The sequence below is a fragment of the Phyllobates terribilis genome, unplaced genomic scaffold, assembly GCF_046119375.1.
Source record: "Phyllobates terribilis strain yellow unplaced genomic scaffold, ASM4611937v1 Scaffold_11__3_contigs__length_659146591, whole genome shotgun sequence".
Lineage (NCBI taxonomy): Eukaryota > Metazoa > Chordata > Amphibia > Anura > Dendrobatidae > Phyllobates > Phyllobates terribilis.
In genome coordinates, this window is record NW_027362771.1 from 506356389 (window position 1) to 506371362 (window position 14974).

The 14974-nt window shown below is 41.6% G+C and overlaps 1 protein-coding gene across 2 annotated transcripts in view; it reads left to right on the top strand.

Annotated features, from left to right (window-relative positions):
- LOC141166669 (substance-P receptor) overlaps window positions 1-14974 on the top strand; it is a 319695-nt gene that overhangs the window by 282521 nt on the left and 22200 nt on the right. The window contains exons 4-5 of one of the 2 annotated variants that reach the window (XM_073653583.1): window positions 2337-2527; window positions 7108-7160. In XM_073653583.1, the coding sequence (XP_073509684.1) occupies window positions 2337-2527; window positions 7108-7160 (244 nt within the window). Of the gene's footprint in view, window positions 1-2336; window positions 2528-7107; window positions 14248-14974 lie in introns of those variants that run through there. The other variant, XM_073653582.1, reaches the window with a different exon arrangement.

A 14974-nucleotide genomic window follows, 5' to 3' on the forward strand; every position in this document is an offset into this window, starting at 1 on the left:
TACAGAAACCACACCCCTTTTAGCCCATTAAATCTAGAACAATTGCCAACTATGGGATTGTAAAACCAATAGTAAATATATATATGTTAGCTTCATCAGCTACATCTAATTGGCAATGTCTAAAAACACCACGAAGCTTTAAACTAATGAAGGGTTAATTCGAAATTTTAGAATCAAAGTCAAGCTAAAAGGAAGAGGGGGCTGTGTACCAAGTCCGTGTGCCCTACAGCCAAAACCATACATAGTTTTACCCCAAGTACTTTTAGGCAAGAGGTAATATTAAAGGAGTGGTTTCTGTTTTCCTAAACCAGCCCCACTCTTGTCCTTAGGCCACATTCCCATGTTCAGTATTTGGTCAGTATTTTACATCAGTATCTGTAAGCAAAAACCAGTAGTGGGTGAGAAATGCAGAAGTGGTGACTAGTGATGAGCGAGCGTGCTCGTTTAACCCATTAAGCGAGCACGCTCGGGTACTCGCCGAGTAGTTTCGGAGTGCTCGGCATTTCAGTTGCAGCCGCCGCGGCTTCATGTGTCACGGCTGTAACACAGCTGTGACACATGCAGCGATTGTCTGACAAACAGGCAATCCCTACATGTGTCACAGCTGTGTAACAGCCGCGACACATGCAGCTGTGGCGGCTGCAACTGAAATGCTGAGCAAGCCGAAACTACTCAGCGAGTACCCGAGCATGCTCGTTTAAAGGGTTAAACCAGCGTGCTCGCTCATCACTAGTGGTGACCTGTTTCTACTATACTTTTCCTCTGATTGTTCCACTCCTGGTTTTGGCTTGCAAATACTGATGTAAAATACTGACCAAATACTGAGTCTGATATTGCAGTACAGCTCCATCTACTTGAATGCACGTGCTGTGATGCTGTGGTGGACATGGACAGAAGAGGGCCGCTGTGCAAGAACGATATATGGGCCCTTTGCAGTTCATCAGTTCATCATAATAAACAATTCCACCTGCTTTGGAGGTGATAGTGGCCCCCTTAACTCTCGGGCCCCTGTGCAACTGCACATGTTGCTTCAATGGTATGTCCAACCCTGCCGTGATACTGGGCAAAACCCATGAACAAGCATGGCACTGTTTTAGGAACAGAATAAGCTAAGCATCCCTTTCCTTTACCATTGCATATTTTTAACAGATTTATTTAGTTAATACCAGACAATCCCTTTATCCCCTTGGCCTTTAAAAATGGAAAAAAATATGTCCAGTAGCATCATTTTCTACCTCCTGCTGGACTGTTTAGCTTCTTATATTAGAATGATTTGCAAATTTACCAATTTCCATTTACAGGAACACTTCGAGCAAAATACATAAACTGTATTATTCCAAGTTACCGGCCTGAGGGAACGGGGTATGACACAGGGATTTAAGGGAAAGAAAACTGATCCTCTCTGCGCCATGCATTGCCCCTCTGGCCTATGGTGTATTACAGTAGAAACAAAGGGGATACAATTTTAACAAAACTAATATATCAGCTGCAGACACTGACCTGCGGTGTCGATTTTATTTCCACAACATGTCAAATTACGATTTTAATGCAAGATATCACCTTTCACAATGCAGAGTGCAATCTTTGGCAAATATGCAATAAAATCCTCACCGAAACTTCGGCAACAAAAATCGGTAAGCAGAAAATGAGTAGGCGTGAAAATATCCTAAGGGCGGGTTTACATTGGCCGACATGTGTCATTAAGAGACTGACCACTGGCTACATGTTTGCTGACAGGCAATCATTTTGGAACCTGTTTACACAAGCCAATCGTGCTTCCACTGCACACAGAGCAATCAGTAATAGAGCGTTTTGTGCGCCTAAGCTGCCATTGTTCTCGACAGCATATGATCCCTTTATACAGGACAAGGTGCTTCCTAGAACAATGATTTTAAGCAAGTTCAAAAATCATTTCACCCGACGATTGAGCATATGGCAGCTTGTTTACAATGCACAATTATCGAGATACAAGCATTCGTAGCAGCACTCATTCCCGATAATCGTCTAGGGGTGACATAATACGGCTCACACTTCAGAGGAATGGCATGCATGAGTGTCGTCCACAAAGGAAGGATCTCCCAAAGCCAATACACTAAAAACACCTAGTATTTGCCAGGGTCCAAGCTGAAAAATATGAAGACTACTAGGACTCTATACTCTGGAATAATGAGACCAGATAAATGTTTTTGGAAACTGATGGCTTCAAAACTGTATGGCGTCGGTCTTTAGTCTCCAACTCCATGACAGTATGATAGCGCCTTGTTGACCATTGAATCTTATGGCCAATTATTGACCCAATCGATATCTGGCTAACTGCTCTCTTCTGCATCCATTAGGTTGTGAAGATGATGATCGTGGTAGTTTGCACATTTGCGATTTGTTGGCTGCCGTATCATATCTACTTTCTGCTGCAGACCCTGAGTTACAGCAATCAGAAGTTATACCAGCAACTTTACCTGGCCATCATGTGGCTTGCAATGAGCTCCACCATGTACAACCCCATCATCTATTGTTGTCTGAATGACAGGTGAGTGTACCGCACTGCATTGACCTGAGCCTATCTTATACCAGAGCGTCACTCTCTGCTTCATGTACAATGAAAAATACTTTTTAGTTACAAGGGAAAGTGCTAGATTCGTAATGCTTCACTCAATGGTTACTTACTATGGCTAAGACTGACCATACATTTTATATGGCAGCTGACAGCGTTCAGCCTGCTGCTATTCCTTGCAACCCTCCATACACAGGTATGTTCAGCTCAATAGCATTTCTTCTGACTCAGAAGAGGAAAGGAAGTTGATGCCGGACATCTTTGGTAGCAGGTTGTCTCCCAGAAGAAAAAAATACCTAATCGGGAATGCCTAACTTGGCAAGTCCCACTGTATCTGCCATTGGAAAAGGCAGGACACTCCTATAAACACTAGATGGTGGGACGGTAACACCAAAATTGGTGAGTTTATCGACCAATAATCTAATGTTTATGACAGCTTTAGTTTTTACATCTCTTTTGAGCAATTTTTTTTGGGCAAGACAGAAATATTCAATCCAACATGTGGCCCAGATGTTTCTACTTCTCTACCTACCTAAAAGCGAAAACACCGAATGTATGGTCTTAAAGAAGGTCAGAACAGAAGGAAATCATGAAAGTTCTGACCTTCTTTATGACTATACGTTCCGTGTTTTCGCATTTGGGTTTTCAATTTTTCCGAATGGTAAGTCATTCACTTTCAGATATGTCTATATTATCCTTTACTATACAATTGTCACATATATTGTTTATGGTTGGACGTATATATTTTCCGCTCAGTCCAGAATATGCTCTATTTTCTCTACCTACCTATATATATAGTTGAATTTCTTTGCCATTGACACACATTGGAAAAAAAAGTATACTGCCCTTTATACGTCTTTTTGGTTTACAGTACATGCTAAACATATTTAGTTAAGAGAAAACTATTACGGTAGTAGTAAAACATATTTTAACAGGACACTTCTTTGACAATTTTTTTTTGGCAAATGTTAGAAATATACAGTACGCAGAGAGAATTTTTCAGGCTATAGACTTTACATAAAGCAACAATATGAAGTGAGCTTAGCGTATATAGGCTGCCTTGGGACAGTTATGGGATATCAGTAGAATATAGGACTGAGATCTGCAACTATCTTGAAAACAGGGTCCATGACTTGCAACCTTTGGAATGGAGATATTCCCGCGCATGCTGTCCGGCCTTTACGGCTTATCCTGTTTAGTATGCCATAAATGTCCCAGTTGGAACAACCCTTTAAAGGTTTGTTCTACTCTTCTATCAGCAGGGGCACACCACTTCCGGTCCGTGGCTTCCTGGTTGACAGGGTGCTCTGCGCCGCTAGCTCAAACTGAGAGCTTTCCCATGCTGCTAGCAGAGGTATCTATGTCTCCGCAACATCGGAGAAGCATAAAGGGACTAAAGGTGGCCAGCAATCTGTCCGGCTTCAGAGCAGCATGAGCGCGCTCTAAAGCATTGAGCCTGCTAGTGTCGCTCACTGCCTAGACAACCAGCCACTCTGGGACCGTATGGCGGCCGGTAACATAGGCAATAAACCGTAAATTATAGAATAAAAATGTTACCCATTCTTAAAAACAGAGATGATTTTTAATAAGAGATAAAACTCCAAAGTTGCTTATTTTTACAACCCCTTTAAGTTCTTCTATGTCATGATGTGCTGTACTTGACACTCCCCAAAAGCAACAGTGGCATTATTTCTGCATAAAGACCTTTTTTCTAATATCATCAAATCCTACAATATTTTAAGGCATGATAAAGCCGATATAAGAAATGCAACTAATATAAAGCATAGAACATAAAGCTAAGAGCAGAAAATGAGTAATTCCCTTTAGTCAGCCAATTTATCAGCAATCAGTGCACATTTCTATACTGTAATAAAGGGGTTTTTTGTGGGAGCAGGTAGCACTTCCAAGTTAATAGATAAAAAGAATAGTATTACACGGGCATTTTATACACCATATAAACAATTTATTTTTAAGTATAGTGATATAAAAATGTAATTGGGGCTGCGGGCCATCTGCTGCCATAGAGAAAATCCATTTAGAGTTGTATCATCCATTACTACAGGCCATGAAGATGTTTTTCGTTACAGAAAATGTTATTAAATTATCATTTCTCCAACCTGGCTGTATAAACATCTTTGAACCAAGAAAAACCCTAAATAGTTATATTCCCTTTATGTAAGAAGCATTTTTGTTATACTGTAGGACATTACTGTATTAGTGACAGCCAAGGGGGTAAAAGTCACACCTAGACCCTGGTAGCTGGGGGGCCCAAAGGCCCTTCTGACACCTAAAATACTTCATCTTTATACATGGCACAAGGTAGGTGGTGTCTCATACAGCTTTCACACCTAGTTACACCACTCATTCTAGTAAATCCATTTTTAGGTCTAATGGTTTGGCTTAAAGGGAACCTGTCATCAATTTACCCATTACTAAACTCCTGCCTGCACATTATGTCTCTCATAATTAGGATCCTAATGATCCGTTCCATCTGGCCCTGCATCCCAGCAAACCTCGATAAGTGCTCTTTATTCACTGATCTCCTGCATGGTACATGGAGCGGAGCAGTGCGATGGTCATGTACGGACCAACCTCAGTGCCTGCAGTGAGCTCACTGACCCGGCCCCTCTGAGTTGGATTGATGGTGCCAGGTTAGCGAGCAGTAAGCACCAAGGTTGGTCCATATGTAAGGTGCCCCAGCGAGGTAGTAGTGGGCGAGCTGTAGCCCCCTCTCGCTCTGGCACCCTACAGACAATTCGTGTCCTCCCTCTGATGTGTGGCTGTGTATGTGGGGCTCTCCACTTACTTCAAACCATCCAATCGCGGCTGTCTCCAGGCATTTCTCTTCTGGGACCAGGGCAGCAATAAATTCAGAGAACACGAGATTCTTAACCATAACTTGGACGTTACTTGGGGAAGAAGAATATGTACAGTATTTACAGGCAGATATAATGGATAAGGCCCGACAGGTTATTATCTCCCTCACAGGCGCTGGCAACATCTTCAGCCCTGGTTTCCTCTTTAAGTGAAGCATCTCTGTGACTCTAATCTCTAGCCCAAGAGACTCTTCTACAATACCAACAGTGTTCCGGATCCAATATCTCCCCCACGTCTTAGCCACGGGTCCTCAATACCTCTGTTGAGTTTCTCAGCCGGCTAACAGGACTCTTGCGTAGGGAGACTTTTACACTGGTGATCCCACTGTCTGAGGGTATGGAGCTCCCGTCTACCCTAGCAGCCACCATATAGTCAGGCTGCCCGTACAGTTCACTGTCCTATCTCTTACTACCCATCACTTCCTGCTTCTGGAAACTAAGCAGAGATTTTCCTAATGTGCCCACCCTCTGTGGACTGTCATCACACAGCATTAACCCCATCACTGTCTGTAACACTGCTAGCAGACTCAACCTAACATCTGCACCCAAGACAGTGGCATCTTGTGGCTGATTACAGGTACTGCAGCCCACAAGGCATTATGCCAGAACCAAGCTCTATAACACTCAAGGCTTGGTCAGGGCACTAAGTTCCCCCTCTTCTCTACTGACTGGACCACTAATGCTAACCTCTTAGCTTGGCCTACCAACAGTTCTGAGAGGTTTAACTACGGGAACACTCCCTTTAACTACTTCAGTGCCAAAAGGAAGGCTACGTCCTTCCCCACTATTACACATACATGCCCATCTGACCACACGGTGCTGAATACCATGAGGAGAGCCGTAAATGAAGATCATTTTTAGAGGTATGGCGGGATGCAGGGGAACATGGAACGATTGTTATGATCCTAATTAGGAGGAGCATAATTTTCTTGCAGTAATTTAATAACTGGAAACCTTATGACAGGTTCCCTTTAGAGCGCCACTCCAGCATTTTGTTTTTTCATATGTCAGCATTGGAGTAGTGTCAATAATGCAGGTTTCCTGCCACTAGTATTATACTTACCTGATTCTGTCTTCTGCTCTTCCCAGTGCCACTCCAGTTCCGGTCCGCCATCTTGTGACCACAGCTCCTGACTGACCGTAAGTCAGAGGTAACGGTCACAAGCTCTCAGTGTAAGTTTATAAGAGTATCGTTCTGGCTCTCATAGACTTACATTGAGTTGTGACTTCTGGATCTCAGGTCACAACCTGCAGAAGATATCTGGACCGGTAACAGAATAAGACAATGGCTGGGGAGTATATTACTACAAATATGGAACTTACATTAGTGACACCACTCCAGTTGTGAAATAAAAAAAACACTGGAGTGGTGACTTAAGCTGAAGACCTAAGTAAACCACTACAGACTGGTTGATAAAAAGGCATAGAAAGGCCAGAGCAACCAGTCTTGTCTCCAATTACTCGGTGACCCTTGGCAAGGCCTTATGGTGGCAGTAGAAAAGTGAAAAATTAAGTGCTTATTTTCACCTTTTATGATTTAAAAAAATATATAAAATAGGTAAAATATTTTTTCCATTCCCAGGCTTCCCCTGTGTAATTAATATTTCTGCAAATGATCAGACATTGCCTATGAACTAAGAAGTGGGCATAAAACTAAAGTTCACCTTTGTTTATCCCAAGGTTCCGTATAGGATTTAAGCATGTCTTTCGATGGTGCCCGTTCATCCGTGCGGGTGAGTATGAAGGTCTGGAAATGAAATCTACACGCTACCTTCAAACCCAGAGCAGCATGTACAAAATCAGTCGCATTGAGACCACCGTATCGTCTGTCCTAAGTGCCAACGATGAAGAAGCCGAGGAGAATGGGAAGAGCAGCAAACGTCTGTCATTGGACCTCACTTCCAATGGTTCTTCTCGCAGTGTCTGTAAGACCATGTCTGACTCATCCAGCTTCTACTCCAATAATTTATCATAAATTATGTCCCACCAACACCAGGATATCCCTAGGTGTTCATTCCGTGGTTCGAACCTGCGCTAGGCTTCTTAACCCTTACTATGGGGTGCTATCATTTTCTATCTATCTTTGCCCTGGCTACAAGTGAAATAGATTTTGTTTACAGTGTCAGGGTCTTCTCTGTTCCTTTTGTGATTGAGAGATGTTTACATCCTGACAATTTTCCATCTATAGACATTTTATTTAGGTTTCTCCAAACATGAAGAACGTCAAGGTCTAGGAGATACTGACCCCAGTCGCAATCTGGTTATATTCTCCACACATTTAACAAAATTCCAACATGAAATCTAAATAGTTTTCATTTTTGCACCTCAGGGAATGATGGGGGTTCTTTAAAGACAATATTTCCAAATGTCATAGCTGGGCATACGTTGTTTTTTTTTTCAAGTAGTCCACTTTGTAGTCCTCTCAAACATGATCCAGATATCATAATGATGAAGCAAAATCCTAAAAATGGAAACTTATATAACATATATCATCCTTAAAAGGGAACCTATTACTAGATTCTTGTGCAATTACCCACCACCATGTCGGTATAATACTGAGATATAGCTTAGTGAGCATACTCATGTCACCAGTGAAAGGAGGTGTATAGGCCTCTGCTTCATCATGCGCCTTATGCTCCTTGACTCTTCTCCAGTAATTTACATTTATCATTCTGTGTTATAAGTTATTTTTATATAAAAGCCTATAAGTAACATGCTATTTCCCAGCAGTATACCAACATACAAGTGGTTTAGTGTACACAAATCTAATCACAGGTACACTTAGTCTATGTGCCCACGATGCAGAAATGCTGCATATTTTTTCCGCTTCTCCCTGGCAGGAAAAACGTATGCGGTTTTTACATGCATTTTTCCTGCTAGGTAGAAGCGTTTGTCAAGCGTTCTTCACATGCATTTCCGCATGCGGGTTATCAAGCACTTTTCCAAGCGATTTTAGCATCACTTGGAAAAGTGCTTGTCAACTTGTTCACACTTTATAAATCCATGCAGCCGGCATATATAGTGTGACCAAGTTAGTTAAAAAAAAAAGAATAGGAATGGTAAAAAATAAAAAATAAAGATTATACTCACCTTCCGGTGTCCTACTGGTGTTTTCTCTGCTGCGTCCGGTGTCTTGGGCGGCTCGCAGTGGTGTGAAGGACCTGTGGTGACGTCATTAAGTCATGTGACAGGTCACATGACTCAATGACGTCATGGCAGGTCTTTCACAACACCGCGACCCATAGAGCAGACCAGACGGATGGAAGAAAACACCGGGAGGACATCAGAAGGTGAGTATAATCTTTATTTTTTATTTTAAATTCTTTTTTTTACAGTTTCTATGGTACCCAGGTCTGGATGAGAGTCTCCTCTCCTCCAGACCTGGGTACCATCCGCACATTGAACTGTGTGATATCCGCTTGTGCAGATGCAGTGATGCGGATGTCACGCGGTCCAATGCAAGTCAGTGGCGGCGATTACGCTGCGTGTCCGCAAAATTAATGGACATGCTGCGGATTTTTGAGCGCAGCTTAAATGCTGCGGAAAAATTCGCAGCATGGGCATTGACAGTGCGGCTTGTCATTGGGGACCATAGGGGACGGATTACCAAGCGTTTCCCAAGCGTTTACGCTGCGTAAATTCCACAGCATAAACGCTTGGAAAATGCTTTGTGGGCACGCAGCCTTAAAGGAAATCTGCCTCCATGTTTTCATTACCTCATCTTCTAAGAGCAGCATAATATAGGGAAAGAGACCCTGATTCCAGTGATTTATCACTTAGTTTACTGGGTGCAACAGTTATGATACATTCAGAGTTCTTAGATGTAGCATGCAACAGAGCTCAGAAAGCTTCCCCTGTCCCCACCACAGCTTTCTATGTACATTGTATAGTGACAGTGAGCTGCTTATCAAAGGAAGGGGCGTGGTCACACCAGGATGCACAGGGGCACCAGTCCAGCAGTAATAATCTCCTGCTGATAAAACACTCATTGTATTGAAACAACACCACACAGCCTAATAAGTGATACATCACTGAAATCAGTGTCTCAGCTCCTAGCTCTTGCTGCCCTCAGATTAAATAGCAAAAACCTGCTGACAGATTCCTTTTAAATGGAAATTCCAGTCCTTGTATGGGATTTAATCTAGAGCTTTCAGATAAGAAAAAACATCCAGGATGGCAAATGGAGGCTTAATCTACAGGCAAAGCTCCCTGGGAAAACATCTATCTCATATTAGCCAAATAAGACCCCCAACTGTATCCATGGCTGTCTGATTTGACATATAAAAGATAGTTTTCTTATTGCATATATGAAAACGAAAAACAAACTTTCGCCACTTGCTTTCGGCCTCTTGCAGGATTCTTAGTTTTGGACAGGCAAATAATAATTTAAAGCTATAATGTAAAATAAATGATTTTTTTATCTTCCCTTAAAAAATCCTTTATGAAGTAAGAAAATTGTTTGGGTTTCCTGGGATCGGAAACATGTTTTAGAGGTTCCTTCTAATTATCAGACCCTTGATCCAAAATGATAAAAGTGTGAACTAAACTGCAGATCATTACAGGCCGCCTATGTGCCAGGCAGATCCTAATAATATTCCTGTTGTATGAACTGTCGGGATCATTCGTCTCCAGTGACAGTCGTGGGGTCAGGACCAGGCACATATAAACACTGGTTAGTGAAGGATGTTACACGCTGTTTAAACAAGAGCTTCAGTCCGGATACCAATCGCTGCCTCCTTTCTGAATCACTGACCTGTTTCTCGCTCTGTAAATCTATTTTTCAGGACAAAGCTGTTGTCTTGCTTGGGCTTGTCTGATACAGATTTTTTTTTCTAAGGCGTGATTGGTTTTAAAACAATAATTGGAGGCATACTCAACTTTGGCACCCCCACTGATCCAGTACAGGTCACTCCTGAGGTCTTGTGTCACCTCTAGAAATGATGTCTGCTACATTCAAAAGTCACCAGGACCACACCAGCCTGTGACTGGCTGCAGCGGTCAGGTGAACAGAAGAGGGTGTCATCAGAAAAACATCTGACTTATCTGCACATCTACTTATCTGACCGCTGCAGCCAATCGCAGGCTGCAGGAGTCTTGGTGACTTCCAGAAAAGACATTTCTTGTGGAGTGGTTGCAGGACCTCTAGCACCGTCTGGATCCGTGGAATTTCTGAAATGCCAATAAGTGTCATTTATAGTTTTAAAACTATCCATGCCTAGAAAAAAAGGACTTTAGCGTTGGACAACCCCTTTAAGCACATAGATGAAGGAAGAAAATAAAAACACTTCATTTTCCAGATACCTATGAAACTCAACGTTAACTCACAAAAATAGGAATCTGGCTTGAAACATAAAATTAAATATAAATGAACTCTTTACAGAACTAGATTTGATTGTTCTACTGTTTTCTTTAGTTTCTGGCTTTTTTGTCTATACAGAATACAGAGGCACCTACAGGCTCTAAGAGGTACTGCAATACTTTGAATTAAATGTTTCCCGATTTGTTCATAACTTGTAATAGTGGATCTTAAAAACAAAACTTCTTAAGTGAAGTGGAAAAGAACAGACTATTGTCCATTATTAAGGATCATGAACTGACTTTATACACTCCTGTATAAAGGTAAGGTAGCTAATATAAGCCTGTGCAATAAAGTAAGTTTGGCAAATGACAAAATATGATTTTCAAAGAAACAAATTACATACTTTAATATGTTTTATTTTAATAAAAAATCAAGTCTCTGTCTTCCTCTTCCTTACGATTTGGAGCATAAGTGACGGTGGCCCCACTTTATAAACAGTAACAGCACAAAAGGGTCAACTGACCATTAGGGCATTAGATCTGTGGTCAAGGGCCCTTGTGCCGGAAAGGTTTATAACCCTGTATTATGTCTGGCAAAGTTGGTAAGGGCTCTCTATTGCCCGGACCCCATTGGGAATACTCCCCTGAGATAAGTCCAAGGGTTGTCCCCTGATGACCATGTCAGCTGTTACTAAGTATTGGGGAGACCCCCTAATAAGTACCTAAAACTAAAATCCCCCTCTGGCTTATGCTACTATAGTCGTTATTCCCAAAAATACATTTAGTGTGTTGTTGTTTTTAATAAATATTAAAGAGTTCAATTGTATTTAATTTTATTCAAAGCCACAAAAAATACTTCTTTAATGCTAATTGTCCATTTATGTTCAGACTTGTCCTAAAGTATAATAAAAGGGGTTTCTCTTTTTCACGCTATATGGTAACAATGCGATATTGGTATTTTAAGGGCATTTTATCTATTTAAGCAAAAATAACTAAAAAAAACAATTAAGAGTTCAATTTACGTCTTTCGAAAATATCCATGGCCAAGGGACATGGAGGAGATTATGGGTCATTTCTATGTGAGTAGAATTACCCAAATGTACCTTATATCTATAGTGTTCTTAGAAAGAAAATTCTTTAACAATGATAATGCAATTACTCTTTTCGAGCAAAAAAAAAAAAATTTGAAAAAACGTGCAATATGCTGTGTGAATATATTCTATTCGAGTGTATACATTCAATATTAATATGTTAAAGCCCTATTCTGATATCCTGTCCAGTCAACACTGACGAGGGTCCAGGATGTCCAGGGTTGGTCCAAGAAATTAGGATTTGGGGAATTATTTGACAGGGTCCTCACATAAGAGTTGATGGTCCAAGAAAATAGTTGAGGTTAAAGGAGCATTCCCAACTTGTAAAGTCTCATATTAGTCTTTATAATCGGTGGTAATTCGACCTCTGGGACCTCAACCGATCCTGGGAATGAAGGAGCCACAGAGATAATAGCGCTGTATTCCCTTCCTTTCACAATTTCTTTATTCTCAGGGTCAATGATGCTCCTAGAAATTATGAAAATATGGCACGTCCTAGTAATATTCAGTACATTTTTAAGCTAGTAGGCAATTTCCTGCCTGTTCTACTCAGTACCGACTCAGAGCTGTCACTTACCGATGCTGCCGGTGATTACCGATCCTGCCGGTGATTCAGCTGATTCATGTCAAGAGAGCAGCTCTTCCTCTTCTGGGCTTCTCTATCGACAGAGCGTGACTTCTTACATCATGCTGTTGACAGCCGGCTCCCTGCAGTTATGCAACGGGGAGCTTGCTGTCAATCAGTATGACATCGGCAGTCACACCCCTTCAACTGAGCAGAGCGGAAGAGAAGCCGCTGCTCTGTCAGTGGAAGCAGCAGAATCACCGGCAGGAGCGATCAGTGATCACTCTGTGCTGGCAGAGATTTGCGCCAACCTGCCAGTCTTTAGGCCCCCAGTAAAAATTAATATAGTCCTGGATAACCCCTTCAAGGACTCAAAAATGATTTTTTACCCTCTTGAGCTAGGAAAAAGCCTTGCAAAACAGCTTCCCAAATCTCAATTTCTTGGACCACTGGGAGTTTGATAAAAGATATTCGGATTACCTGAATTTTTGGGTTTGGGGCAGAATTTAGCTTTAGTAGTGATATGCATTAATGCTACTTTCATGATTTTATTATGTATATTTAGTTACTTGACATGTATATTGTGATGGGATTTAGCAATTCTACTTTATTTCTCTTTTTTTTTTTACTCTACCTTATTATTAAGGGCCAAATGTTTTTTTTTCGTTACAAAGAAAACACACCCACAAAAAAAAAAGAACAACAGTATTTTCCACACATTCCTGCTGCTTCCGTCATGGAGAAAACACAAGTGTTGATCAAAATATAATATATTCTTCATAGATGTATATTTTGCATTCGAAAGGACACTGCCTTTGTTCCACTTATTTGCAAATGCTCCATCATAGCCTCTGTGGTTCATATTGTAGTTCTATATATTTTTTTATTTTATTTCAAAAACATTATATTATGTGGTAGAAGTGAAACCTATGTTTCTTATATGTCTTCAGATGAATATAGTGTTCAACAAAACATTCTAACAGGGTATCTACTGAATATGAATGTGAAAAATATGTGAATAAAATATATCTTGAGCCACCTGTACTTCCGTATTACAGTGCAATGGAACATTCTCGCGAGGGTTGGTGACCATTGTTGATATGATGGATCTGGTGTTCTCTGATGGAACGTTCCATTCTAGAGGGAATGTATATAGAGTATAGCCTAGAATGAAGCCATCAGATGGTTACTGCTTTAAATTCGAGTGTATATAATAGCTTAGACCTAAAGGGAATTTATTTTTTGGTGTATTTCTTGCAATGTAGGATTCAAGCTTAAAATGATTATTCGGGACTTTAACATTCATGGCCTATCCTTAGGTCATCAATGTCTGATCGGTGGGGGTGCGACATCCGTCACTCCCACCAATTAGCTGTTCCCGATGTTGGTGGCGGCCGGAACTGCTCAGTTACGGAGTTGCACAGCTCCGTCGACTGAATAGTGGCCGCGGCTGGGTACTGCACATCCGCCCCCTATTCAAATCAATAGGGGGTGGATGTGCAGTACCCAGACGCAGCCACTATTCCGTTGATGGAGCTGTGCTGTACAACTTAGCAGTTTCGGCAGACACTGGTAACAGCTGATCGGCGGGGGTGCCGGTTGTCACACCCGCACCGATCAGACATTGATGACCTATCCTAAGAATAAGCCGTCAATGTTAAAGTCCTGGACAACCCCTTTAAGATGTTTTTGTGCAGCCTTTCTGATAAACCCAGTATATAACTCTGTACGTTGTGCTCCATGAGCTGTCATGTAGATGTGCTGTATATGAGTATGATCTGCCTTTGTTATATCTGTAAAACGCTGTACATGTTTTCACTGTTCAGACAAAGCAGTATTTTCACAAATAAACATGTTGTTTCATTACGTGGTCTGTAGTGGAGAATCGTAATCTTACATTGAAGGGGAATAATGTGGAAAGAGTGCCTAAAGGCTATCCTCTAAGGGCGATTTACCTGAACTTTGCACCTACATATATCGCCACATCTGCGCATAGGACACTTTATGACGCACAATGAATTTTGTCAACATTTTGGAAACAAATTTTATTTTTACAGACTTGATTTCATCAGTTTTGTGTAATAACATTTTTTGCTGTTTAGTCAATTTATAATTTTTCCATTTTCTGAATAGGCAAGCAGGGCAGGTAGTTGGCTGTGGATATGAAAAATCTAAGGGTAAATTAACTAACACTGCCTTAAAGGGAAATCCGTCATGGAAATAACATTATTAACCTGCAGATATGGGGTTAATCTGCAGGTTAATAGTGTTCTTACACCGTGCAGCTGCTCCACTGAGAGCCCCACTGCCAGGAGGAAATTAACTTTATTCCCCCCAGCACCAGCACGGCTTCAGTCACCACTGTAATGCAGAGCCGGCTGTCAGTCAGGGCCGGGGGCGCAGTTACAGCTGCGGATCTCTATACACAGAGCAGTGACTGAACCTGCGCCGGTGCCGCCCCTATGACTGGAAGCCAAACACTGCCGGGAGGAATAAGGTTCATTTCCTCCTGGCAACAGGGCTTTCAATGCCGGCGTCGCACAGTGTCAGTACGCTAATAACCTGCAGACTAATCCCATATCTGCAGGTTAAT